Raw genomic sequence first — 27,699 nt, forward strand, 5'->3', positions numbered from 1 at the left:
TCGCCAATGGTAGTGTTTGGCTCTACGAAACCGTAGTAATGTTCTATGGTGCATTCGTCTGGTGGAGGGCGCTCGAAAAAATATGCATACTTGCTAAAAAGCTTGAACGCGCCTGCGCGACCGCGAGATCTTCTCGACCTAGAGTAGCACGCAGGAGGTCTACTGAACTATTTGCCTTGAGCAACGTTCAAAGGAGTTCTTAATGAACACTGTCTAATAGGCATTCATGCGGTAAGGCCAAAAATCTTGTTGGACGGTAGTTATCAAAGTTGTATGAAGGAGGATGAGATGGAAACAGGCAGGCACTTTTTTCACCAATATCCATTCTTTGCACGGCTGAGGCTAAAATATATCGGTAGTCTTACCTTCGGCAAATCAGAAGAAATAGTCAAAACTGACATGAGCCGTCTCAACAAATTTCTGATGATTCTAAGCTCCCCAAGTGAGCTCCCTTTTAGAATCGAGATCTTTACCTAAAACAAAGGAGATAACGGAACCGGATAGCGGTTTGGCTGGTCGGAAAGAGTTCGGAGTGCACCATACCTCGATAATCGAAGAAAACTGTGAACATAACCTTGATTTTCGAACAGCGTTGACGTAGTTTTTTCGGCTTCGGATCACTAAAACAAAAAGGAAGGAGATATCGGAAAAAATAATAGTTGAAGAAAAGTAGATTTAATAATAAAAAGGAGGAAAGACAAAACATTACCTTCAAATGCACTGCAGTTATAATAACCTTCACAGGTGTATATCTTATAGCATAAAAAGGATATTTGTATACTTTATCACGATTTGATCGATCAGTTTGAATGAAAGCTAAATGCGATAGTGATCCATCCGATCTAAATTCAGACGAATACGGTAGTTTCGTTTGAAAATTAGTCGTAAAACTCGCGAAGACTCAATGTAGTATGCGGCGATGCATTATCACCAAAACCAAGAGTTGTCGACCATAATTCCGACCTCTTTTTACGAATAGTTGCACGCAAACGACGCATAACACTCAAATACTATTTCTTGTTGTCAGTTTGGCTGGTCGGAAGGAATTCGAAGTGCACCATACCTCGATAATCGAAGAAATCTGTAAACATAACCTTGATTTTGAAACAGCGTTGACGTAGTTTTTCGGCTTCGGATCACCTTTGCCATGATATGCGGCCGTCTGTTTCTCGGTCGTAAACATAGAAACTCATCGTCAGTAATAATATGTTTCCGGACATTCTGGTAGTTGGAAAGCATTGTTTCACAGACGTCCGCTTCCGGGTCGTAAGCATAGATCCAAGACTCGTCGCTAGTAATAAAACGTTTCATGACATCCTGGTGCTCAGAAAGCATTGTTTCACTGACCTTAACATGACGCTGTTGTTCAAAAAAATTTAATGTTTTTGAAACCAAACCATCACTTTTCTTAGGTCCAAATTATCTTTCAAAATGATTTTCACTGATCCTTCTGATGGTTAATCGTCGATTCGCAAGCACCAATTCCTTTACTTTATTGACGTGTTGACCATCAGTTAATGTTGTTGGCCGGCCAGAATGTTGTTCGGCATCAACGCGTTATCGACCCTTTTTGAATAATTTGTTCCAATCAAAACCACTTCTTCGCGTCAAGCATTTATCACCGAAGGGCTTTTCCAACATTCTGAACTTTTCGGCGCCTGAAATTTGTTTCCGCTCACAAAATTTAATGGAGCTTCTTAGTTGAATAATTCCACTCATCGTAAAAATCGCCGAATGCACTGTATGTACTTCAGAAAAGTAAGCGTATACTAAACACTAATGATTATTTTGATGACCCATTTGGCACAGAAGTCTCTGACAGTCATACCAAATTAGAAAAAAAAAATTTCGAAGAATAGATTTTCGCTTGAAATTTAAATTAAAAAGTCTTACTATTTTTTGCCCACAGTACTACAAACACATATACAATCATACATAGTACATATGATATGCATATAACAGTTAAACTGCAAACTTGCAGCGCAATACCAGCTGCCTTGTGAGATATTTCAATTAAGGTTGCTTCGGATGCACCCTACAACAACATGTGTACACACAAATTCATAGAAAATCACCTCCTGCATATTAACGCCAGTTCTCCTGTGGTAATTTAAACCACAATTAGTAGTAAATTCTGTTGTAGTTCGAACCAAAGACAGTGTGCCAAGTTTGTAATACGATTAAATCTCTGCTAAGGTATACATATGAATACACGTAAAATGTATGTATACGTGTGTTAATAGTTAGAATTACCGGTAGGATATACATAAGTCAATCTGAGTTTAACAAGCAAAGGTGGAATCTAGTTTACGGTAGAAATATTAATACATGCGCTCTGGCTAGAATCATTTTGGTAACTGACTCGAAAACCCTTAAATTTATTATTATATTTATAATTTTATTTATCTGCAGTTTAAGATAAATAAAACCAGTTAGGTTAGGTTAATCTGGTGGGCCAATGAGCCACGGTAAGATCCGTTTTGGTGCTTTACGATACCGAGAGAGTGCAATTACTAGGTCCATGAGGAGTAGTCATCTCTTAGGTTGCCTGCGCTTCACTCGAATTTTAACACTCTGTGGCCACACTATCTCTTCCTCCATTGTATCATACTGTGGGGACCTCAGATCCTTACAGCATAGTCTTGCCAATGCGAGACAAGTTCCATGATTTCCATATTACCTTGCTCTAGACAATTATTGCAGTCATCTCGATCAATCAGCCCCAATTCTGCGGGCATATGTCGCCACTAGACAGTGACCAGTTAGTATTCCGGTCATGTTCCTACAGTCTCTTCTGAGTGTGTGTACTTCCGATCTATTGTTTGGACATGACTTTTGCCTCCAAGTAGCTCGTTCCAACGAGTTTAATTTTCTTCTCTTAAATGAACTCATAAAGGCGTCCAAAGCAGGAACAAATCTTTCAAGCTCAAATTCAAATTTAATCCTACCTGCGCTTTTTCAAAAAACACATGAATAACAGTAAACACTTATTGCTTGTCATGTTGTAGATGTTGTTATCATGTGACAAACTGTTTGATAATTTAATTTTCTTACAACAAATTCAATTAAGTCACTGACACTCAGGCGGCAAAAGTAAAATGGAGAGGGTTTTCCGTATATTTACTTTGTTAAAATTAACAAATTCGCCTAATATGTTAATAAAGGGTGATGCATTTTGAGATTCCATACTTTTTTTTTTATTATAAAAAGCACTGAAATTTGAAATTTAATGAGACTACGTTTTAGATGGTCCATTCCTTGAGTCGAGCATTTCGACTGGAAACTGGCAAATGACATGTGCGATGTTTTGTCCAAATATTAGAAGCGGAATCGTCTGCATAGACTTTAGACTTAACATTTTTCCACAAGAAAACGGTGTGATGTCACGCGATCTCGGTGGCCAATCGACAGGCCCAAAACGTGAAATTATCTGCTCACCGAAGTGTTCTTTCAATAAATCCATTGATTAATGATTTCACCGGCCCACAAACCACAACAAACCATTTTTTTCTGGATGGAATGACATCTCTTAAATCACTCAGGTTGCTCTTCGTCTTAAATGCGGCTATTTTGCTTGTTTACATACCCATCGAGCCAGAAATAGGCCTCATGGCTAAACAAAATTTGGCTCGAAAAAATCGGTTCTTCTTCGAAGTTTTCAAGATCACATAAAACGAAGGTATGTCGCTTCGGAAGCTCAAGCGGCTTCAGTTCTTGCACTTATAACTGATTTTTCAATATGGAAGCTTCAAAAGTAGACCGATAGGGACAGCAAGTGACGCCATATTTTTCCCGCTCTTTTGACATTTCTCTTCAGTAAGGTTTGCCATTTCATCATTGAAAGGTATACGATCAAACAACGAGTCGGAATTATTAAAATTTACTACCGAAATTCACAGTCAGTGGCCTCAACTTTAAGAGCACTACGTTCAATTTATGATCGTCATAATCGTTCTGTCAGATCAACAATTGAGCGTCTAATGGAAAAATTTGAATCATGTTTAGTGATGAGGCTTATTTCTGGCTGAATGGCATGATCAATAATCAAAATATGCGTTATTGATCAAGCAGCAATCCACACGTACTCCATGAGTCACCATTGCATTCCGAAAGAATTAGAATTTGGTGCAGTTTATGGGCCGGCGGCATCATTGGGTCGTACTTCTTCCGTTATAAACAAGACCGGCACGTTTCTGTGAATAGGAATCGCTACCTCTCAATGATAACAAAATATTTTTGATTTAGATGATATGGACTTGGACAACATGACGGCGCCACAAGCCACACAGCGAATGTCGCAATCGATTTATTGAAAACCAAGTTTGGTTGGTCAGTCAATTGGCCGCCACGGTCGTGTGATTGGGCATCGTTAGACTATTTCCAATGTGTTGGTCTATGCCAACAAGCCAGCGACGATTGATGAACTTCGTACCAATATCGAACGTGTAATTGCAGCAGTATCGGCCGATTATGCTTTAAAACTGTCGAAAATTGAGATCAGCGACTGGGCTTCTGCAAGTGTGCCGCTGGTGGCCCTGCAAAAGAAATCGAGTGTACTTTCACAGGTACAAGGGATTTCATTGATATCCCAAACCGTTTTTGTACCGCTCTTACTGGAAACCCCGTTATAGTGTTTTTCTCTGTCTCAAACAGTAACTGATTATTAAAGATTTATATTTAAGAATCATCCTTAATGAAGACCAATATTTAACTGAAATAATATCTAAATATCAATTGTAAAAAAATATCTATAGATTTTCAAAATTCTACCAACGAGTATTTAAAATTCTCTACTCCATATTTAAAAATTCAACATTTGTAATAAAATGCGAATGACAAATCTCCAAAATATTATTCCACAAATTTTAGCCGAAATAAACTCCCAAATGCCGTTATTAGGTTGTATGTGTGTACATGTGTACTTGGGATGGCTAAATCCTGAGACAGCTTCAACCCTACCAAACACACTGAAGTCCTGTACACAATTACATTTAATGTTTAATGACAAAATAGCAAATAATATTCAAATATTCGCATATAAGTGACCAAATTAGATTATCTTCCACAACATTTAACCGATTCACTGCATTTTATGTACTTTACTTACACATATAGTACATACTCATGCACGTGATTTTACATATTTGGGCACTTGAGGCGAAAAGCGCAAAGAAAATAGCAATTACAACAAATAAATTTTAAAATAACCCAGTAGGAAATACATGAACGGGAGATGATAGATTCATTGCTCTTGAACCAAAACCTAAAATTTAAAGCTTTCAATAAAGCGAACGTTTTGTAAGCAGAAAATTCAGCCTTTTGAGTTTTAGATTACAAATGTATAGATAAAATACTTTGTAAGCTTTATAGGAACTAACAGGTGTATTCAAAAATGAACGGAATCTACTTGCTTCCTAATAAATGGGTGGACGCACTAACAAACTCTGAAGCGGACTTCATTTGCCGCTACCACTTTCAGAAACAGCATTTGTCTGCCACGAGTATTTGTCTGCCACGAGCATTTGTCCTCCCACAAGGTCCATGATACATGTTGAATCATAAGCCTTCTTATTCTTACTTTATACTGAACTCCACTTTAATTTAGTCCAGTCCACACCAATGAAACAAAAAAGCCCCTTTTCTGCCAAGTATTTATTGATACGGCTTAAATTGTAACATAAAGTTGTCAACTATCTTAAAAGAGGGTGGCTCTGACTTCCGGATTTTATAGAATATTGATCTCATCAGCCCTTAAACTTCTTTCACTCATTACCTGTACCTATACTGTGATCCGTAGTTTACTGGATGAGTTCCTAATTTTCCAAATGCTGTTTTGAGTATTTCAATAATTACTGAATCTCAAAGCTTTGGTAAGTTTCTTCGTGGTTAGGTGTCCTTTAGTCACTTTATGGCAATTTTATCATGGAGAGACTTTGTTCGAATGAATGCATACCTAAAGCGCATGATTTTAAGTTCTCTAACAATTATTTTTAGATCCCAAGGTTTATTGATGATTCGCAATAAAAAGATCCAGGCTATCCTTAGCCTTGAAGGACAAACTTAATTTCGGAAATACTGTGAATCCAAGCTTGATTTCAACTCAAATCACTGTAAATCGTATCGTACTCTCGTAAACTGTATGGCTTGTCCACCAACCCTGGGAAAAGTTAATACATAGAGCTAGAAGAGATATAACATATTAAACACCCATGACCCATCGTAAAAACTGGTCTCTGACACATTGAGCAGTAAATATACACACATAACAGGAAGTCACCATATTATAAATGCATAAATTGAGATTGAGACGACATGGTACTAAACCATCTAGAACCCGCAACAGCAAGTATCAACTAATGTGTAAATAAAAGCAGACAATAAAAAAACGAAAGGTTCAAATAGCTAGTGGATGGCATTGAAAGCAAAGCAAAATAACCCTCCCCCTACACTACCAGCCAGCAGTTGAAGAAGTCATCATTTTTCTGGTCCATCAAATCGCTTACTTCGGCTATTAGTTATAAAGTGTAGCGGGCCAGAAAAAAAACAAGCCCTTAAAAAAGCAGCGTCTGATGCGCCTTGAGTGACTAAACGAGTGGGTTGAGTTCGTGTTATGGCTTTGCCAACTGGCGAGCGTAAGCACTTGGCTTGTACATCTGCTCTCCAACATTACGTTTTCACTTTTACTTGCCAAAAAAGTGCTCACTGTCGCGCTAGATTTATTTTACACGACCTTTTCGGTATTTTTGACTTTCGTAGTATTGGAAAAAAATAAACTATTAACTAGTGAATATGAAAATATTGCCTGCCACTTTGTTTACCCATACCCACTTCTCCTTCGCTTTCAAAAGTAATGATGCTTCGTTAGCCGACTGCGTTTCGCGGCGAAAAGTCAAACACAACGTACTCTGTGTGTTGAGATTTGTCTTAGATTACCCTTTCACTTGTTCGCGAGCAACCTTCCTCGGCTGACTGAGTCGTGGGCCAAAATGTTGCGCGGAAAAATTTGCATAATTTGTTAAAAGACATTCCGAAGTGGAATGTGAATTATCGCTGGCGTATGCGAGTATGCATTATGGCGGATCTTAGCTCAGATTTGCAGAGCTGGTGGGTGGATGGTGCGTTTTAGTTCGTTGTCAAATGCGTTTCTTCGAGTAGATATGATAAATGACTTTACAATAGCAAAGTGACACACTTATTTTATAGGCACATCCGAAATAATGGTCGTTATTATTTCATTTTTGGTTTTGAATAACTAATAGATGAAATGTTTCGTAAATTATTCGGTGTTTTTCCTAAGACTCTACATTTTATTGGACATACAGATAAAGCATACAGATAAGCGCATAACCTCATGGTTCTTATTATAATGTAAGACCTTTTCCTTGATGGCTACTGTCTAACTCTCAGCCTGATTTTAGAAAAATTGAAACATTATCTCTTTTCGGTCAGTCGATGATGCGATTAAATAAAAGGTGGGTGAGATAGTTGAGGCCGTAGGCATTACAAAAGGTTTGATGAGTTATATACTGAATGAGCAATTGGACATTAGCAAGCTGTCGGCGCGATGGCTGGTTGCAGAGTTGGCACACTCCAGGCAACCATGAGACCAGTTTCGCGCAGTATTTGTCGCTGTTTGAGCGCAATTTGACCATCGGTGAAACAATCCATCCGCAATACTCTGGTACACATCAGAGATGTAGGAACAGTCGGGACTGTTGATTTTAGAAGAAAGATTCACAAGGTCACCGGAGTCCTCTGTGCAGAATTATTAGAGAAGAAACCTCCATTTTTGAAGTAAAAAAGTGACCTCTTCTGTCGCCATTGATCGAATTATGATACAAACTCTGCCCATCCACCTTATTCTCTAGATTTGACTTCATGCGACTGTCTGTTTGCTGTTTTTAAACTTGAAAAAGTCTCTCGTTGGACAGAAATTTGGCTGGAATCGGGAAGTTATCACAACCACGGATGTCTATTTGGCAGACCGCCAGCAAACATATTGTAGGAGCATCATTCCATTTTTCCAAAAGTTTTCTTTTTCAGGCTAAGTACTTATCGGACTAATCTCGTAAAAGGGCTTATTAGAGAAATCTTTTCGATGTCGTTATAATGTTGTCATATACATATATTCGTTACGATTATTTGAAACGGTCATTATGTCTAGTCTAACTCTTTATGTTCGAATAAAAATCATTTGGAAACCGATCGTCAAACATTATTTTTCCTCTCTCACTTTCAGGTTTGGTTTCAAAACCGCCGCGCGAAATGGCGCAAAACGGAGAAATGTTGGGGACGCAGCACAATCATGGCCGAGTACGGATTGTATGGAGCGATGGTGCGCCATTCGTTGCCACTGCCGGAGACCATCATCAAATCGGCTAAGGAGAACGAGTCAGTGGCACCGTGGCTACTAGGTATGGAGACGGAAAGTAAATGCAAAAATTTATCAAATTTACTTTTTTCATTATGCAAATACTTATGCGCAAAACAGAAATAACGGTAGATTGTAGTACTGCTAACATTTGTAGATTACAAATTATTTTTTAATCCATCTTTAATTTTTTCACAAACTCTTTTGTTTTACAACAAACAATCTACAACAATGAAAATTTTGAAAATTGTGAACATATTTGAAGTGCATGACGAATTCATGTTGTCGCCGATTTGCGTCATATGTTCATAATATTAACTACCTACGTACCTCACTCCACCCGCCGCCTGCCGTGAAGCATCTCTATTGAATTAGTAGAAATGACTTTGCGGATTAGCCACAGATAGACATTAGGTCGCATAAAATATTCAATAGACAATTGTCGCGCTACAACAACAACTTGCTAACTGCCATCGAGCTGAGGGGTGATGAGCAACTGGTAGCGCAACAACAACAATGAAAACTAATAAATATATTCATCTTTCGCTCATTTATGCATTTGAGGGGTGTAAATTTACGCTTTGCGTACTCACAATGCCCCGTTCACCAAAACTAGCCCAGTCTTTGTATTATCTGTGTGCGCTTCCACTTTTGTCCTATCGCCCTTCACACTTGGGCTTTGGCGTAGTTTGATGAAGGCAGGTACGTGCTGCTGCAATTTCTGCTCATTGTACACATTATACGCTAACGTGATCCTTTTATTGTTAATAATCGCTTAATAAATGCAAGAGAACGACGATAAATGCTACAACAAACAAGTAAGAAAGCGCTAAGTTCGGGCGCAACCGAATTGTGACAAAAAAGTATAAGATAGTTGTAATTAAAATATTTATTTTATCGCCTTCATAGTAACCCTCCCAGATGTAATACACTTTTGCCATCGATTTTTCCAGTCCTCGAAACACTTTTCATAAGAACTTTTTAGGATGGCCTTCAGCTCTATTACCAAAGCTTGTTTTATCTCTTCAATCGAACACATTTTAGTCATGGTTCGATGCGATAGTGCATTATCATGTAAATCCATGAATTGTTCTTCCAAAGCTCGGAACGTTTTTGACGGATATTTTCACGTGAACGCCTCAATGTGACCAAATAGAATTCCTTATTGAATGTCTGTCCCTTGGGAAGAAATTCATGATGCACCAAACCACAAAATCAAAATAAAAAGCAATGAGTATTTTGGACTATCTGAAAGGTCAGTGAAAACCATTTTGAAAGTTCATTTGGGCCCAAGAAAAGTGAAAGCACGATTGTTCCAAAATCATTAAATTTTTTAGGAAAACAGCTTCGCGTTAAGGTCTGTGAAAAAATGCTTTCCGACTACCAGAACGTCATGAAACGTATTACTCTGGCGATTAGTCTGAGATGTAATGCTTACGACCCGGAAACAGACGGCCGAATATCGTGGCAAAAGTGAGCCAACTTGTCAACAGGGAATACTATTCGAGTGTTATGCGTCGTTTGCGCGAAGCTCAAACGGGAATTATAGGCCGACAACTCTTGGTTTTTGCATGATTCTTCGTAAGTTTTTCACCAAACGTTCGACCAATATCGTGCCGTACAATACCGTATTTGCCTGATTTAGCTTCGTGTGACTTCTATCTATTCAGCAAACCCAAACAACCGCTTCAGGGAAACCGTTTTGAGTCCATTGGAGTCATTAAACGTGAATCGGTTCGCGCGTTGAGGGCTTTTTCGGAAATTGATTTTTCAAGGATTGAAAAAAACTTGATACAAGTGTATAGGGAACAACGGTGATTACTTTGAGGGGGACGACATAGGTTTTCAGGAATAAATTAAGAATTTTAAAATAATGAACAAAGTCTTACCTATTTTGTCCGATAGTTTCGATCAAAAGTCAACTCCAAATATTCGGAACTTAGGGTTTAAGCCCCTAAGTTTTCGTTGGATTTTGGCAATTTTTGGTCATATGGTGGCATATTATAAAGGCGTTATTCTTGCAAAGTTCTATACCGTTAGATTAATTACTTCTTCATTTGTGCACAGAAAACTGGAAAAATATGTTTACCTTAAAATAATTAAATCTTTACCTTTGAACGGTTAGATTTATGAACAAATCGTTGTAGCGCTCTTTGAAGAGCATTCCATTTCCTATAAAACCCATGAACTATTTTTTCAAGTAGTTGGAAGCGAGATACATTTTTTTTATCTGATAATAAGATAAAAATAGAAAACCGTAAGGCGGAAGAACTTCCCGTTAAATTTTAGAGCTCATACTTGGAGAGCCTTTTGAGATGTTTATTAGCCAATTTTTCAGAATACCAAGCGAAAATAACAATCGCTTTTTGGCCCACCCTAAAACATATGTATGTATATGTACATATGTACGTACATACATATATTTAGCTCGATAAAATTTAAATTTTAAGATCAACCTAAAAAACACGAAAGAAAATATTTTATAACAAATACATATGTATAAAAAAAATATCTAATTACAAAATTTTGCATTTTTGTGAATTATATTTATTTATTTTGGTTTTCCTCATTTTTTCATAATATTTTGTCATAAACTCCTTTAATTTTTTTTTCGTTTGTTTTTATTTCACATTCAGATTAAATTTTTTAAATTCAACGAATTTCAATTTTATTTTTAATTTTAATTTTTAATTTTGCTTCTTTTATTTTCTATTTTACTATTTATTTTATTTTTAATTTTTCTGTTAATTTTATTTTTAATTTTGCGTTCTAATTTAATTTTTTTATTTTTTTTTATAATTTTTTAAGAACTTTTCATATTTTCTAGAAAAAGTTAGAAAACGAGTTTAAGTTTGAGAACTTAGTCACAAAATTTCGAAAATAATTTGAATTTTAATTTTAATTTTAATTTTAATTTTTAATTTTATTTTTAATTTTATTTTATTTTACTTATTTTATTATTAATTTTATTTTTGATTTTGTAAGTAATATCTTTATTTTTTTCTTGTTCACTTATTTGAGTTCTAACAATAATTTTAGAAAAAGTTTAAAATAATTATAAAATCTGGCAATGCTGTTGTCTCAATCCCTATATCTTTAATACCCAATTTCCAATGTTCTCTGGCTAATCTCCAACTGATCCTATTTGTTGTGTTTTTAAGCACTTGCCTTGCAGTTTAGTTCTCTTTCATTGCTCATTGCTTTGCCATTGCAACCACTTACAATTACCCTCCTAACCCTTAGCCCCTTCCACTGGCCCATAAAATCGTTGCGCTGCAGCGTCAATACGCCACGCTGAGGCTACTTGTACACGTAATCTAGTCAAACGCATGACATATGGCCACACCACAATTCCGCCTCGACCCTCAAGTATGTGTGTACTTGTTTTTGTTGAAAGTCTTCTCTTATTTATTCATATATTTTCGTATATATATTGGTATAAATATACATACATATGTATGTGCTTATATCCTTAAAATTTTTTGTTGGTGTGTGTGTGTGTGTTTACGCGTCTTTGTTGACTTCAAGTAGCTTAACGCGGATTTAAAATGGCAATTTTCATTTGATTCCGTTTTATTTTATTTCATTTATTAACTGCTGTCAAAACAGCCAACCCAACCACCCGCTGTCGCCGCCCACCACATAAGTACCCGGCCGCATTTCATTGCTATTCAATACAATCGTGCCATAAATACATTCGTACGCCTTCGTTTCTTCTCGCAATCTGCTTGACATTTTTAATTTTCCACCGCCTTTAATTTATGTCCTTTAATCGCTTTGATAATTTCAATTAAAAACGCTTTCAATCTCTCATTTCGTATATGTGGAGGGGAGCTGGGGGGCGTATGAGCCGCATTATAGTGACATCTCTCTTTCTAATTAGAAATTAATAATAAAGAGACATTAAGATTACAGTTAAGACATACATATAGTATGTATTGTTTTTGTGTGCTTGGAATGACTGACTTAGCGGTAGCGGTTCAATAAAATATTTTCTTGACTATAAACCAGTTTAAATCGCGTTTGTTGTTGTATTAAAGTGTCTGAAACTCGTGTGCAAAAGGTTGTTGTTGTTGTTGTTGTTGTAGCGTTACAAAACATTCCCGTTGCAAAATACTGCTCTCCCGACTATTAAATTATGTCTCTTGATGCCTCCAGTTGACCATTGGCACAGCGAGGACCGCATGCTTCTGCTCAAGAAATATAATGAGGTCCCTTCAAGCAGTTTCTGCTGGGATGTTTTCGCAGAAACCATCTTTGCAGAGTCGATGGAATAGTATGTCGACAAGACTTCGGACGCAACTCACTTCATTACTATTTACATCGTCACCGACTCCTTAGCAGAGTATGGCGCACTTGAAGTCAAACGCCCACCCATTGCAAACGAAGAGTTCGAGTTGATCCGAGAACCAAGAGTGGCCCTCGCGTTACGTCGTTCTGGATGCTGTAGCTTGTTAAACTCCTAATTATCCAGAATAGTCCATCGTACAATGAGTTCCCCCAAGACTCTAACCATCTCTTTGCTTGCCCAGCGAACCACACTCATCTAAAATTTCTCCCCTATGGTCTGATTGCGTTGAAACAACACGTTTCCTGGACCTACGGTGAGATGGCTTCGAACGCTACCAACCCCAAACTTTTGTCCGAAACTGAAGAACAAACCGCCACTCATTCCAATTTTAAAAATATTTCATAAAAACTTGCTTTTTATCATTTTTATAAAACATCAAAATTTCGTACTAAGGTCTGCCATTCCACCCCTTTAGGCATGCATCGCAAGTCGATAGAAGCCCAGCAGACATTCAAAGACGACTCCGGCGTTAGCGATCACGAAGATTCGGCTGGTTCGAAATCTAATGACGAAGCGCACCGGCTCAGCTCCTCCACCGAGTCGTTAAATGTAGTTAGTCCGGGACCGACGCACGAGCGCACGCACATATCCTCAAATGCGACCACACCCACAGCTACCACAGCTTCATCATCGTCGCCGCACATCGATTTAAGCAGTCCATCACCGCCGACATCGCATACGTCAACAGCATCGCTGGCATTACAGCTGTCGCCATTGCAACAACATCAGCGACATTTGTTTCAGCAAGCGCTAGTGCCCCCAACCGCACAACCCTCTTACCATCCGCTCATGGATGCGGCCAATGCCAGCGCTGGTGCGGCGACAAGCAAAGATTTCCACATGATTATGAACACGGCTGTGGCAGCGGCGGCGGCGGCCGCTGCGGCAAGTAGTGCTGCCACTACTGCTGGTGGTAGTGGTACAGGCGGCGCTGTAAGCGGTTTACATCATCATGGAAATGGAGCGGCGGCTGCGTACGCAACGCTCGATCATGATCCGGACACATTTCGGTGCGTTTGAGATTTGCGTCGCATTAAAAACCATATAAATTGACTTTCTTTTCCTCTTGCAGCAACAACTCCATCGCCTGTCTGCGCGCCAAAGCGCAGGAACACCAAGCTCGTCTGCTCAATAGTGGTCTCTTCCTGCAGATGCGTTCCTTCGCCGGTTTTCAAGCCAACAGCAATGCGTCGAGCGTCAGCCATGCCGCTAGCAGTCGCGCTGCTAATAACAACAAAAGCAATAACAACAATGATTTCATAAAAATTGTAGAAGACGTGAGTGTAGGCCAAAGCTCACCTGTAAATTTTGGTGGCATTTGTAATGCAGATGGCAGCGGGCACAACAACAACAATATTGAATTCTGCTTGCCGATCGCAAGTGCTTTGCAACAGCAGCAGCAGCACCAGCAACAATTGAAGTTGGAGCGCATGTCTTGTGATCTGTAGCACTAAAATGCAATTAGCACGCTTCAAAACATCAAGCCAAAAACAACAAAAATATTAACGAATTTATTTATAAATTAAACTTTACAAATTATAATAATTGAAACAAAAAATTTTAAGCTAATATGTATATTTAAGGAAAAATATATGTATAAATTTAGGGATTAACAATTTAAAACAATGTAAAAATTGTGGAAATATTTATAAAAATTATTTTTATCATGGTTAATTTCTTTCATAATATGCATAAACAAGCTCGTACATGTCTAAAAATCATTTTAAATACAATACTTTAAAAATATATTTAATAAAAATAAATTTTTTACAAAAAAAAAAATATTTAGTATATTGTGTATTTAAATTAATTAATTTACTCATTTTATGAAAGCCCTTTCAATTCCCTTTCATTTAATACCCATATCGCCATACTACGCCAAGAAATAACGAAATTGATTTTTTGAACAACCCCCGTCGCGTGCTTTGCTGCCAAATCGAAATTTTCGGGAATTGCACCAGGCGAGCAGAAGTGCCCAGCAAGCAACCGCCGCCAAAAAAAAACACCACGTACACGAACCGTCGATCTAGCAGTGTAGCAAAAACACAAACCATCGGTCTAGCAGTGTAGCAAAAACACAAACCAGTTGCACTACTTTACCTACATATGATTATGCACTGCCTTGCCCACCCAAACGTCACAGTACAGCAACATTTAAGTGCCGGTAAACAACACGTCAGATTCTGTTTTACTTTCTGCAGAAAATTGCATTCGCAGAATAATTTATTCAAAACAACCAGCTGTACAAATACAATTAATTCAATTATAAGAAGTAATTTAACAAAGACGTCGCTATGTTGTTGCGGCAAGTAATAGTAATATTACCGTTGCTGTTGTGCTCGGTGCACGCAGGACCTGAGGAAAAAGAGGGTGTGCGCTTCGCCAATCGCTGTGAAGCTTGCAAGATACTAGCCACCGAACTGCAGGAGCGCCTAAAGGAAACCGGCAAATCGCACGATGTCATCGAAATGGGGTAGGCTGAAAATAAAGGAATATTTTGTTGAAAATTAGTTTTTATACTTAACAATAATGCTTATTTATCTGCAGGTACTCGCTCGACGATGTGAAGCCAAAGAAGCGCACGCAGTATCGTCGCAGCGAACTGCGTCTGCTCGAGTCAATGGAGAATGTTTGCAACCGTGTTTTAGAATACAATTTACACAAGGAGCGCACAGATAGCACACGCTTTGCCAAGGGCATGTCGCAAACCTTCAAAGCGCTGCATGGACTTGTCGACAAAGGTGTAAAAGTCGATTTAGGCATACCATACGAATTGTGGGATAAGCCGCCTGTAGAAGTGACACAAATGAAGACACAGTGTGAAAATCTGCTTGAAAACTATGAGGACACAATCTCCGATTGGTACTTTAAGCATCAAGATGATAAAACACTGATAGCACATCTCTGTGAGGACGCTGTGTTGGCGCAGGATGACCGTAAATGCTTGCAGGAGACATTGCCGCCGGTGGACAGCGAAGATGATAACGATGATGATGATGACGATTATGATACAGCTAAAACAACTAAGCAGTCGAAAAAGAAACAAAAATCAAAGCAGAAAGGCGATGCCGGCAAATATGATGCAAACAAAGAACTTTGATTCAGTGGCGTAAAATAAGTGTGCAATCCCTGTATGTGTGTATGTAGAAATGCCAAATTCACTGCTGGTCAACTGGCAGGATATAATTGCGAACAAAATTTTTTCACATTTACTTTTAAGTAGAACCGAGATTCCTAGAGCATTTACAATTTGTATTACATAATTTTAAAAATATATATAACCAATTTAAGAATAAAATTAGTAATATAACAATAACAATGGATTTTTTAACTTGGTCGAAAATAATAAATAAGCACACATAAAAAGAAAAATAAAATAATAGGAAATGCACAAACACAATAAAAAAAACTAAAAATAAAAAAATAAAAAAAAACTACGCAGCAGTTAAATAACACTAAAAGCATTTAAGTGTGCCGTAAGCACTAAAATAGCACTAAAATTAAACAACATAGACAAATGTCCAAAAGAATGCATTGAAAACTAGAAAAGCTAAAGGAAATATACAACGTGCCTTGCGATCGATCCACATGGATATTTCCTGCGGTGTCAGCGTGGTCCAGCCGATGTTGTGATGCTCTTCGCCCATTTCAACGCTTGCCAAATCTGCTTTTTTGTAAGGCATTGAATCGCCAGTATTTAATGTTGTGCTACTAAAACTAGTCGATTTCGATAGATTATCCACCGCTTCATGCTCATGTATCGTGTGTATCGGTATATTATGTACCGTAAGATAATTATTAAATGGTTCGTTTTCTTTTTGTGTACTTGCTGGTGGCACGCAGAAAGAACGCGAGCGTCCAGTGGCACGTCGTTTGGAGCGTGGCGACAATGTTGATTTGAGTATATGTTTGCTATTCATTTTTTTCACATCCACATTACGTTTGCGACGCCAAATGGTGTTGACGAAAGCGAATTCGATGAGACTGCCGAAAATGAAGAGTGTACAACCGAGGAACCACACTTCCGAAACTTTTATGTAACTAACCTTGGGTAAAGTTTTACCTATTAATAGAGAACAAAAAAAATTTTGAATATATGAGAAACATTAATTAAATTTGTTCACTACAACCTTGTGCTGAGGCCAGTGTTATAAATGTTAGCATAGTGCTGGTGCCCAGCATGATGCGCGGCGGGGCTTGATCTGCTTGCAACCAGAAGGACACCCAAGATATTGCCACTATAAGCATTGAGGGTAGAAAATAATCCATCACATAGAAGCCGACTTGACGCGTTAAATGTACAGTGAAACTTAGTGAGCTGTAATTGCCAGCGAAAGCACCATGCCGCAAATCATTTAAATCGGCATTGACTACAGTTTCATTGGACCAAGCACCATGCAGCATGTATTCGGTTAGGTGTAGCGCCGGATCGAGCGTTATTGGTCGCTTTTGTTCCCAATGCAACACGAGCTCAGATGTATTATACATCCAACTCTCTAATATTGTGCTGCACTGTTGCTCATCGAAAGGGAATTTCTGCAAATTCATCCAACAATAGAGCGTAGCTTTAATGCGTGACGATATGATTACGGTGCCATCGGGGGAAATTGATGTCAGTATATCCTTTTCATTAGTACCTGATAAAATAAAAAAATTCAAAATAAAAAAATTCAAAACAAAAAAATTAAAAACAATACAAAAAATTACAAAAAATAAAAAAAAAACAAAATTACAAAAATTAAAAATAAAACTTACAAAAAATTACAAAAAATAAAAAAAAATACAAAATATAAAAAACAAAAAATACAAACCATAAATGCACACTTGAATTATTACTAGAAAGTTTACCTAGCAAACTTGAATCCCTTTCATTTGCCAGAAAAATGTGCGGCATCCAAAGCGTGTCTCGTAATTGTTTCTCACCCAAAATAGGCTGTCTTCGTTTTGGCGCCACTTTACGGAAAGTTAAACGCGGATCGAGATATCGGAGCTGCAGCAACACATGTATTTTGAACTGCAAATCATGCGCTTCCAAATTTTGCATGAAGTAAATGTAAGCACGCACATACACGTCTATAGGCAGGCGTGCACCATTCGATTCGGTGTAGCTAACCGGCCGCTCCAGACGATCATAACGGCAACCGTGTGTAAGACGTTCAATTAACTGTGTCTGTGAGAGATTATCAGCATCATTTAAGGACGGACAATCAGTATCAGCAGCTCTAATTGTAGCAGCCAATAAAAGAAAAATTGCGAATCTCAGGCTTGACATTATTTCCAATTTTTAACGTGCCCTGCTTCTGGATATACTGCGTTGAAGGCTACTTAACACAATTAAATTATAATTTTATCTATTTTAAAGCGACATCACCGACACTAATGTGCAAACGTAATACTATAACGGTTGTTTTGTGTCAATTATTGCAGTATAAAGAACTGTTATATTATCACTGCAACTAACAAGTGTATGCATTCAAAAAATATATAGTAATAATAAATACTTAATTATGATTATTTTAATTGCTTTGTTTGTACAATTTTTTCAAAATATAAAAATAACTTCTTCAAAACAGTTTGATTTATCATGCACTTTACATTGACGCCAATATCATTACTTCACCACAGTGATATTCAACTATTGTTTACAAGCATTATATGGTGTTGCCAACTATGTAAAACATTTTGTTCACTGCGTAGTGCTGCCATTGTACTTAAATTATTTTCTTCTCTGAATTTCCTCTATTTCCTTATTCGTACGAGTATATATGATAAAGGAGTTCAAAAATTTGCACACCAGTTGTTGTTGTCGTGGTGTAGCGTCAGAAAACATTATTATGCATCCAAAAGTTAATCAAAGAGCATATATATATAAATCACTCTCTATGTTAAGATTTATATTTAAATCTCTTCATTTCTTACAAAACTCCATGTCTACGTATGCACTCACAAATTTTTGAAATTTTGTTTCAATATTTCAAGTATGGCATCACTTAACACCACGCCACAGCTGTTTGCGTCTACAAACACAAAATCGGGATTTGTGACAACTTTGCGAAAACTTCACGCGCTAGTAAATTTTTACTTTTTCTATTAAAGTATTATGGATATATCCTCAAACACAAAAGAATAAATGCATTTTATTCATATTTAATATAAAGAATATATAATCTGTGCAGTGATTGAATTTTATATAGTGTAGCAGGCAATCGGCACTTAATCGTAGAAACATGCAGCAGGTATAACAAATTGATTTAAACAATTTAATAAATTGTAATAAAATATGTATGAATATAGATGATGGAGACGATGGATGCCTCAGGATCAGCCAATGAATCTGAAACACCAACAGACGCGCCTGTTCTTATGGAAACAGATGAACCTACTGAGCCTGCTGCATCTACCGCTGGCATAACAAATGCAGGTAATAACGCCAATGCAGAAGGCGGTATCGACAATACTGCTAGTGCAGAATCAGGCCCTACAACTTCTGAGGAAACGAATGATAACAACAACGTAAACGAGAACAGCAGTCAGGCTGGTGATCAACACAACGGTGTGTCTTCAAGCACCGATATGCCGCCGCCACAGCCAACTGGAAATGTGGCTGCGGGAGAAAATGAAGCTTTAGCAACTACTCCATCAGGGCCACCTATAGATGAAGAAGATGCTAAATGGCATACAGTGGGCATTTATAATGGACTTAACGCTACCGTTTCTTCGTACATTGATAATAGCATATGGTCATCTTCTGGTTTAAAATTGACATCTAGAAACTTACCGGATCTTTCAACAATTCAACGTGTTAACCTTGAACCTGGCACAGCTTACCGTTTCCGCTTGCGCGCTATCAATACTTGCGGTGCTAGTGATTGGAGTGAGATATCAAGCTTCAAAACTTGTTTACCCGGCTTTCCAGGCGCACCATCAGCTATAAAAATATCAAAATCATCCGAGGGCGCCCATCTCACCTGGGAGCCACCACCGAGCTGTGTAAACTCTAATGAAATCATCGAATACTCGGTTTATTTGGCTGTAAAACCAGGTAAAGATAAGGATGGTAAGCCTATTGGTGCTGGTGCACGTCTACCAGCCCAACTTGCATTTGTACGCGTCTATGTGGGCGCAGCTAATCAATGTACGGTAGCACATTCGTCCTTGGCGACAGCACATGTGGATTGCTCAAACAAGCCAGCTATTATATTCCGCATTGCAGCGCGAAACGACAAGGGTTACGGGCCGGCGACGCAGGTTAGGTGGCTGCAGGATCCAGTACAGACTGGCTCATCTCCAGGCGGTAGTTTGGCTGGCAATACGGGTAGCATACAGTCTCCAACACGCATCAAGCCAGAATTGGGAAGTGCATCGCCAAATAAACGTTTTAAGAGCAGTGGAGGAGCAGGTGGGGGTGGACGCACTGTTTTGCCTTGAGTGGGTTTACAATTAGCAAATCATGCGCAGGACACTAATATTTAGTTTGTAAGTAATATTTTATAAATAAAATAACAAATGCAATTCAAAATTAATCTCTCTGTAAATGTTGATTCAAATGTAAACAATCGATTAAATTTTCGTCATCTATGAATGCATGGTTCCCAGTTTCATACAGCGTTTACATTATACTTCCTGAGATTATCTGTAAGCACATTATAAAAATTCCGGTTTTTTTGTATGTACATGTGCAAGACCTTTGAATCAATAAAATTAATTACGATTGCAAATCGATGAGTTAAGAACTTTCAAACACTTGCTGATGATTTCAATTCTGTTTGATTTCTATGCATTTTTTTTAACATAAGGCTTACCTTCGATCGTATTCGCACACATCTCCAAGTACTCTGTATTATTGTGGTCTTTCATAAAGTTGGATGCCTTTAGATGCACACTATAATCTGGACCATATTTTAGGAAATCACTATTATCAGCAGGTATATCTTCTGGCAGTGGTACCCCGCAACAGGTGGCGGTCAATTGGGTCCACAAACGACTAGAATTTGTAAAATTATATCCACCACCACCCAAAAGAACAGTTGGCAATCCATGCATTAATATAAATTCGACACATTCAATCAAGTCTGCTGGCGTAAGATTTGTGCCACCGAGTGGATCACCAACTAATGCATCTGCGCCACATTGTATCACACACACTTCAGGTTTGTATAACTGCAGTATTTTTGTCAACACACTAAAAGCAACAGACATGTAGCAGACTTCATATATGAGCACCTTCAACTCACCGTTTAAAATATTTGCAGAAGTTTTTACCGCCTATACCACTTTGATATGGAAAATTTGCTGCATAGCCTTTACCCTCACCAAAGCCACAATCATCCATACCGCCTGTGCCTGGATAGTAACCGCATTCATAACGATGCATCGAAAAAGTAAAAACACGTTTGGTTACTTCAAACGCTTGCTGCACACCATCACCATGATGTGCATCCAAATCTACATAAATCACCCTTTTGAAATGTTTGCGCAGCACTAAGATGCCTAAAACGATATCATTCACATAGCAATAACCGGCGGCGCGATCACGCTGTGCATGATGCCAACCACCAGTCCAATTGATAATTATAGTCTGTTCATCGTTGTTTGTGGCACCATACTTGCACAGTGCAGCACAAGCACTCATTGTACCGCCCGCCACTGTGCAAGCATATTCCCAAACGCCTCGCCAACTGGGACAATCGAAGCCCAAACCATACTCGATGTGTGTGTAGGTTGTGTCCAACGCACAGTTATTGTCTTCGTCATCACTGCTTGAGGAGCAAGCTTCCTCTAATGTGTCATTCAGCGTTTTCTGTTTAACAAACATATTTGTTGTACTTTTTGGTTTACTAAGCGTAGCTTTCTTCAACAACTCTTCCACATAAGCGCTATTATGAAAACGGCGTAAATCTGTATATTTGCAAATTCTCGGTTCCAGTCGTTGCATATGCTTGGGTAGTCCATATGAAGCAATCAGTGCATGGGTTAGTGAGGCCTTTAAATAATTCCTGTTAGCATTTTCGCATAATATTGCAATGTTACTGCTTACCCTACCCCGCACTGCAGGGTTTTTGTCTGCTTGTTGTATTAAATTGCCATTATGCACATAAATTACATTTCTCTTTTGCATTTTTTGATATTTCTAACGCAGATATTTAAATAAACGCGGTTCTCAGAAAAAAAATATCAACAAAATGATTCGAGCAGTGTGGCCAAGTTTAGTTTTCTTATGAACGCACAGAGTGTTACTAAAATAACAACAGAAATGAATAAAACTAAATACTCTGTAGCCACATTGTGCAAGAGTATAATAAAAGTATATGTAACAAAAAAATATGAGAAGTTGTTTGTCAATTCGAAAACGAAAGTAAATGAAATAAGGGATTTGTTTAAATAATCACGAGGTAATAAATATCGATAATCTTAATCGTGCGTTTAGAGTGACAGTTTTTATGCCAAACTTTACATTATATTTTAAACACAGTTCTTAAGTTACTTTAAAATGTTTTAATACATAAATACATACTTACCTTGCTCAAATCTAACAAATTCCTCACTACATAACAATTAATAAATTTTATTTTCTGTAATTGCTGCCGTTGTTTTATAAATTTACAGTTCCATTTTAAACTACATACATATTAATTACTCTTAGTATTACTAAGTTTTGTTACTCCAATTTAAAAATTCTTTCAATTCAACTAATAGTTATGTATCTATTAACATTCGTTTCTTTCACTAACATTTCAAATGCTTTTTTATATCTACATTTTATTTACTAATTTATTACCTTTATGCATTTTGTTAGAGCTAAAAGTACAGTTAGTTACTTATGTATTATTGACATGTACAAAAGATTTAGAATCTATGAATATGCGAAAGTAGTTTAGTACGTTTGTTAATTTAATACTTCTAACTGCTTTAAAGTTAATTATATAGTTTCACTACAAAATATGTTATTTTTATATTTTCCAAGAATCGTACAAAAATTCGTAACAATTATTTGTAATTATATATTATTTTGTGGAACCACACAATATACACATAAATTTGTAATTGTTAGACTAATTCTATTTATTGGAGTTCAGAGTGACAGCGAAGAAGTCAATTGTTGCTGATTTATATACAGATCTTAAGGACTACAGACACATACAAATCTTATGCTAATTTATATATGTATTCATATTATTTATATAATTTATATTTTTCTGTATTATTTATATATTTAATATTTTATTCTAGTTAGTTTTTGTTTTTATTGTTTATGGTCTGAAGTAATTTATTTAACACCTATGAATGTACTGCTAAAAAAGGTTATCATTGTCTCGACTAGTGATATTTTCATTCTGTTTTTTGTGGGCCATTTTTATTTTAAATTTATATGCCAGATAAGTGATAATTTGAAGCGCTCTATATTGGTGGAACATTTTACAATAACCTACAACCAACTTTTTTGTGAAGAAAATGTATTAACCATTTAAAAAAAATAATATTTAGCAAATACTGCGTTGCAAACTTTTGCTTTAGAAATTGAAAATAATGTTTGAACAAATTAATGTTGATTATAAATGTAGGTAAAAGACTCTACATGAAAATATATTTTTATACATACAAACATATGTATATACTTGTTTGTTTACTGAGAGAGAATTTCCTGGGTTTAAAGGAGCTCTGGCCGGTTTCACATAACCAAAATGAGTCTAGACTCTACGCTTGCCACCACTGTAACATTATATTTAAGCTGACAACTGTTGTTGGATATTTTCCGAGTTCTTTCGCTCTTTTGTGGTATTTTTAAGGTGATCTTTATATAAAAAGCCCAATCCGAACAGCTGATTGATACTGTGAAAAACTTTTTCAATTCGATAATCATTTGTGTAAAGACGAACAGTTAGCGGCATTCCTAAGAAGAAGCTGTTGGGTAAAGGACCTTGTTTCCATACTGCATTTGCTATCTTAAGTTTTTCAAAACCACAGGAGGTTCTTATATCGAAATCAATTATTTTCTCTCTGCTCTCTGATTATAGACGCTGCAGCTTTTGGTTGAATTTTATATCGAGATTGTTTGAGTGGTTCAACTAATGTTTCTTCGATTTAAATCCCTTAAGGCTTTATGGAGCCCTATATGGAGCTCTTTATATTTCACGAAAAGGAATCTCCAAATGAGCTGCTCTTGTCTGGAGCAGACTTTACTAATGTTTTTCCATATACGCCGGCTATAAAATGCTCTCTAAAGCTGTAACGCATGGAAGAAGTCTTAGGTACGGACTCTGGTCTGAGTTTAGCTTACAGAGTGCTTTTTGCGAACAAGAATCTCTCAAAGTGCTGCCTGGGTAAAACCTTGAATGGAGTCACTCAGACTCCATTAATTTTCTTACATTTACAGCGGCGATAAGATGGTCTATAAAGTTGTAACGAGTGGAAGGAGTCCCTGGTCTGGGCTCAGAATTTGCATGCAAAAAATAATGAAGTTTAGAAAAAAGTAGGATGCATAAAACCTAGTAAGGCGTACTAAAACGTGTACCCGAAGTACTTACGCTAACTAAGAATATCCGGCTATAATCGCGTAAGCAGTGTCTACGCCAATTATGAAGAAGAAGAAGCAATACCTTGCCGTCTCAACAGAACTTTTAACAATCCTGGCACAAACTATACAAATTTACTATTTACAAACCTAGTCACTACGTAAATTTATAGATTAGTCTAACACTTTCACTTATTTACTCAAATTTTCATTGTCCTCAAATCACTGCTAAAACTACTACTCACTTACATACAATCTGCTGAAGTCTCCATTTCGGGTTCCTCACTCAAAGTGTAAACACTCATGACCGCCTGCGATGCACTGCCGCTGATTGATGGATCCAAGCAGGATTGCGACGACAACGTGGAATTGTCCAAAATAGGTGCGTTCAAGGTTGTAAGACCGGCACCAGTCGGTAGCAGACTTGATGGCGTCGTAGCCGTGGTTGATGCGCTTGTGTAGGCCGTCAAGCTGTTTAAAGGCATGGTATTTGCGCCTTTTAGGAGATGTGTTGAGGTGGTTGACGAGCTGTTCGGATCCATGGTGAGTATGGGAACAAGCTCATGATTGACATAGTCCTTCAACGCATGCAGCTGACTTAAATCTGTGTCCAGCTGTGCGCCGTAAGCGAGTGAAGTTGGCGTGCCTATGAAATCAAGCGGAGATGAGATGAATTTACAAATATTTTAACTGTTGGTTTTACCTGACACCAGCGTCTCTTCGGTGGGATTGCGTTTGTACAAGCTTGTGCCCTTCTCAAATTGTCAAGGCGGCATATAGTAGCCTTGCTCCTCACCCATCGTATCCAGCGCATTGCTTGCTTTCTTGAATTCTACCACGATTTTGATGCGATGCACAATCTCCTCGTGTATAACATTGAAGCACATCGCTGTGAGCGCCATGCCCGACATGATATAAATCGAACAAAACCATGTGGTCGTAGTGGATTCACGTCGCAGACCCGGTAGCATATCACCAAAACCAATTGTTGATAAACTCATGAAACAAAAGTAGATGCCATCGAGTATGGGCCAGTCTTCCAGTCGGTATAGTACGACAGCACCGATTAGTATGTAGATGATCATCATTGAAAGGCACAACAAAATTGGCGCCAATATACTCAGCCCATGCATGGAGCCACGTGATTCACTCGCACTCAACGAATCGATGTCGGGTGGCAACATTTGTGTGCCACCAGGTAGATTTGATTGTTTCTCCGTTGTGGCGTACGAGTCGTGCACATAGTAGGGTTCCTGCAAGGCAGCCTGTTGTTTACGCAATTCCTCTTGCTGTCGTTTACGCTTCATGCGACGCTCCTTTTCAGCCATACGCTTTTCATCGTAACAACAATAGCCGCAATTTGAGCAGAGACAACAGCATAACGCTTTGGAGAATACCTCACGTGCCACTTTTGCTAAAATGCCACCAGTACTGGAGAGATAAATGAGCGTAAGCGGTATGCCGAAAATGGCGTAGACGAGTGTCACCAAACGGCCGAGCGTAGTGCGTGGTGCGATGTTACCGTAACCTATATGGAGTTGAAAAGAAGTAGCACGAAATTAATATACGGTGTTACATGAGAGTTCTGAGTGAAAGAAATGTTTGTAAGCTTATTTAAGCCTCCCATCCTTTAAGCCTGATGTTTAGTGTGGGTTCACCACACTTTCACGTACTTTGGACAAAACCTAGGAAAATTTCCTCAGAACGGCTGGGCTTCGCTTGATCCCTAGATTACTAGCCGTAACCTAGCTTATCTTCAAACTTTAACTTCATTGAACTCTAGCCTGACTTGGCTCCTCCATTAGTTTGATCTTTACCTCATTTGTCTTTTTAATTTAACTCCCTTATCTTTTGGTCCTTAGGTCTTTATGTTCGGAACTTGGAAGTTGAAAATTATTTTATTAATACAACAACAATGTTAGCTTCGAAATTCAGCGCAGAATAATTCTTGTCAACAGATGCTTTTTCGGACTGAGTAGCTAATTGAGAAGTAAAGTCCTCTCTCAACAAACAAAGTCCAAACCCTACAAGTCACTCATCATCCTCGTCCTGCTATTTGGTGCAGATGCATGGACGATGACAACATCTGTTGAGTCGGCTGTAGGAGTTTTCGAGAGAAAGGTTTATGGAAGATTTGTGATCCTTTGCGCATTGGCGACGGCAAATACCGCAGTCGATGGAACGATGAGCTGTACAATATTTACGACGACATTGACATACAAGTAAATTAAAAGACAGCAGCCATACTGGCTCATGTCGTCCGAATGGTTGGAAACATTTCAGCTTTGAGAATATTCGACGCAGTACGCGCCGGGTGAAGCAGAGGATGAGGAAGACCTCCACTCATTTGGAAAGACTAGGTGCAGAAGACCTGGCTACATTTGGAATCTCCAATTGGCGCCAACAGTGAAAAGGAAGGACGGCTGGTGCCCAATTCCAAACCCGAGCTCGATTTCAAACTGTAACAGGGCTAACAACAAGGTAAAGTTTTGTACGAAATTTGGGTGAAATTGGTTGAGTAGTTGCTGAGATATACGATTTTAACTAAAAGTGGGCGGTGCCACGCCTTTGGTATCACTTTTGAAAAAATTGGGCCACAAATGGCCCTCTTTGCTACGATTTCCTGTTCTGATTTTATGTTTTGCAGCTGCTATTGTATTAAAATGCTATTTTGTAGGCGTGGCAATGATCCACTTTTGCCCAACATATTGCCAGTGTGTAATAAATGGCTAGCTGTTTGCCAAATTGAACGTTTATCTCATGTTAAGTATTTTTTCATTACCCTCATTTATTACTTTCTTTTCTTGCGCGAAGTAATAAAGCAATAAGATATTCATGAAATGACCCAAATTTTGCGCTTGAATGTTTGAGAAGCGCTGTGGTGTCTGTCTATTGTGTTGTTTTAAATTACATCAATAACAGTAAAAATTTACAATATTGACTGATTGAATTTCGACAGTCGACAGGGAGTGTAAAATTAAGTATGTAGATGAAAAAACTCCTTTTTTATTATGTAATTTTATATGCATAACGGTATTTGAATACATGTACATATTGTTTCAACTTTTACTTCGATTATTGGCATTTTTATGACACTTTAATGTTCGGGAAGTGGCGGTTTTATTGGCAGCAAAAATAAAAATGGAATATGTAAATAATGCTAATGGCTCGAGATAAAGACCGAATACTTTTGTTTTGACAGGGAGCGACAGCGAAATTTCGCAAACGAACATGTTGGGGGAAAAGAGTTTAACTGAATGACAGCAAGCACATTGAAATAGAAACTCGTGGATGTTATGTAGTAATAAATGATAATGCTTGAGATATCGAATATAATTCCCATATTTCCTCTTTCCCAAAAAAAGTTGCTTGCTGGAAAAATATTTCACTCATATGAGAAGGTCAATATGACTTCCTTGAAGGCTTCGAATGTTCCTACCACCAAATCGGTATCGAAGCCTTGGA

At 37.8% G+C, this 27,699-nt stretch overlaps 6 protein-coding genes across 7 annotated transcripts in view; 3 read left to right on the forward strand and 3 right to left on the reverse strand.

Moving 5' to 3' along the window:
• The window catches only part of LOC120774775 (motor neuron and pancreas homeobox protein 1), a 103,564-nt gene extending 89,297 nt beyond the window's left edge, over nucleotides 1-14,267 (forward strand). Inside the window, exons 4-6 of one of the 2 annotated variants that reach the window (XM_040104546.1) lie at nucleotides 8,240-8,429; nucleotides 13,138-13,732; nucleotides 13,795-14,267. In XM_040104546.1, coding sequence (XP_039960480.1) covers nucleotides 8,240-8,429; nucleotides 13,138-13,732; nucleotides 13,795-14,170 — 1,161 coding nt within the window. In that variant the 3' untranslated portion in view covers nucleotides 14,171-14,267. The remainder of the gene's footprint in view (nucleotides 1-8,239; nucleotides 8,430-13,137; nucleotides 13,733-13,794) is intronic. The other variant, XM_040104547.1, reaches the window with a different exon arrangement.
• Nucleotides 14,268-14,889: 622 nt separating this feature from the next.
• LOC120774776 (protein canopy 4) lies at nucleotides 14,890-15,994 on the forward strand. Its single transcript, XM_040104549.1, has 2 exons — nucleotides 14,890-15,195; nucleotides 15,270-15,994. The coding sequence occupies exons 1-2, from the start codon at nucleotides 15,017-15,019 to the stop codon at nucleotides 15,820-15,822; spliced, it is 732 nt and encodes a 243-aa protein (XP_039960483.1). The 5' UTR covers nucleotides 14,890-15,016; the 3' UTR covers nucleotides 15,823-15,994.
• Nucleotides 15,995-16,162: 168 nt separating this feature from the next.
• LOC120774493 (pH-sensitive chloride channel 2) lies at nucleotides 16,163-18,183 on the reverse strand. Its single transcript, XM_040104164.1, has 3 exons — nucleotides 17,571-18,183; nucleotides 16,853-17,359; nucleotides 16,163-16,785 (listed from the first exon to the last, which is right to left on the reverse strand). The coding sequence occupies exons 1-3, from the start codon at nucleotides 17,992-17,994 to the stop codon at nucleotides 16,223-16,225; spliced, it is 1,494 nt and encodes a 497-aa protein (XP_039960098.1). The 5' UTR covers nucleotides 17,995-18,183; the 3' UTR covers nucleotides 16,163-16,222.
• Nucleotides 18,184-18,734: 551 nt separating this feature from the next.
• On the forward strand, nucleotides 18,735-20,440 carry LOC120774495 (host cell factor-like). The gene is made up of 2 exons (XM_040104166.1): nucleotides 18,735-18,958; nucleotides 19,017-20,440. The coding sequence occupies exons 1-2, from the start codon at nucleotides 18,950-18,952 to the stop codon at nucleotides 20,148-20,150; spliced, it is 1,143 nt and encodes a 380-aa protein (XP_039960100.1). The 5' UTR covers nucleotides 18,735-18,949; the 3' UTR covers nucleotides 20,151-20,440.
• LOC120774494 (histone deacetylase 8-like) lies at nucleotides 20,191-22,144 on the reverse strand. The gene is made up of 4 exons (XM_040104165.1): nucleotides 21,760-22,144; nucleotides 20,957-21,705; nucleotides 20,525-20,904; nucleotides 20,191-20,355 (listed from the first exon to the last, which is right to left on the reverse strand). The coding sequence occupies exons 1-4, from the start codon at nucleotides 21,838-21,840 to the stop codon at nucleotides 20,321-20,323; spliced, it is 1,245 nt and encodes a 414-aa protein (XP_039960099.1). The 5' UTR covers nucleotides 21,841-22,144; the 3' UTR covers nucleotides 20,191-20,320.
• An 824-nt stretch (nucleotides 22,145-22,968) lies between these two features.
• The window catches only part of LOC120774933, a 215,960-nt gene continuing 211,229 nt past the window's right edge, over nucleotides 22,969-27,699 (reverse strand). The window contains exons 7-8 of the mRNA XM_040104811.1: nucleotides 24,938-25,762; nucleotides 22,969-24,880 (exon numbers count right to left, since the gene is read on the reverse strand). Coding sequence (XP_039960745.1) covers nucleotides 24,999-25,762 — 764 coding nt within the window. The 3' untranslated portion in view covers nucleotides 22,969-24,880; nucleotides 24,938-24,998. The remainder of the gene's footprint in view (nucleotides 24,881-24,937; nucleotides 25,763-27,699) is intronic.

Source organism: Bactrocera tryoni, chromosome 4 (genome assembly GCF_016617805.1).
Source record: "Bactrocera tryoni isolate S06 chromosome 4, CSIRO_BtryS06_freeze2, whole genome shotgun sequence".
In the NCBI taxonomy this organism is placed as follows: domain Eukaryota; kingdom Metazoa; phylum Arthropoda; class Insecta; order Diptera; family Tephritidae; genus Bactrocera; species Bactrocera tryoni.

Bases quoted from the DNA above. Each gene is read 5' to 3' on its own strand.
- LOC120774776 (XM_040104549.1), top strand. From the start codon at position 15,017: ATGTTGTTGCGGCAAGTAATAGTAATATTACCGTTGCTGTTGTGCTCG. The intron at 15,196-15,269 runs GTAGGCTGAAAA...ATTTATCTGCAG, and splicing joins CACGATGTCATCGAAATGGG to GTACTCGCTCGACGATGTGA.
- LOC120774493 (XM_040104164.1), bottom strand. From the start codon at position 17,994: ATGTCAAGCCTGAGATTCGCAATTTTTCTTTTATTGGCTGCTACAATT. The intron at 17,360-17,570 runs GTAAACTTTCTA...TTATTTTATCAG, and splicing joins AAGGGATTCAAGTTTGCTAG to GTACTAATGAAAAGGATATA. The intron at 16,786-16,852 runs GTTGTAGTGAAC...CTCTATTAATAG, and splicing joins AACACTGGCCTCAGCACAAG to GTAAAACTTTACCCAAGGTT.
- LOC120774494 (XM_040104165.1), bottom strand. From the start codon at position 21,840: ATGCAAAAGAGAAATGTAATTTATGTGCATAATGGCAATTTAATACAA. The intron at 21,706-21,759 runs GTAAGCAGTAAC...AATTATTTAAAG, and splicing joins ACCCTGCAGTGCGGGGTAGG to GCCTCACTAACCCATGCACT. The intron at 20,905-20,956 runs GTGAGTTGAAGG...TGTTGCTTTTAG, and splicing joins TTCTGCAAATATTTTAAACG to TGTGTTGACAAAAATACTGC.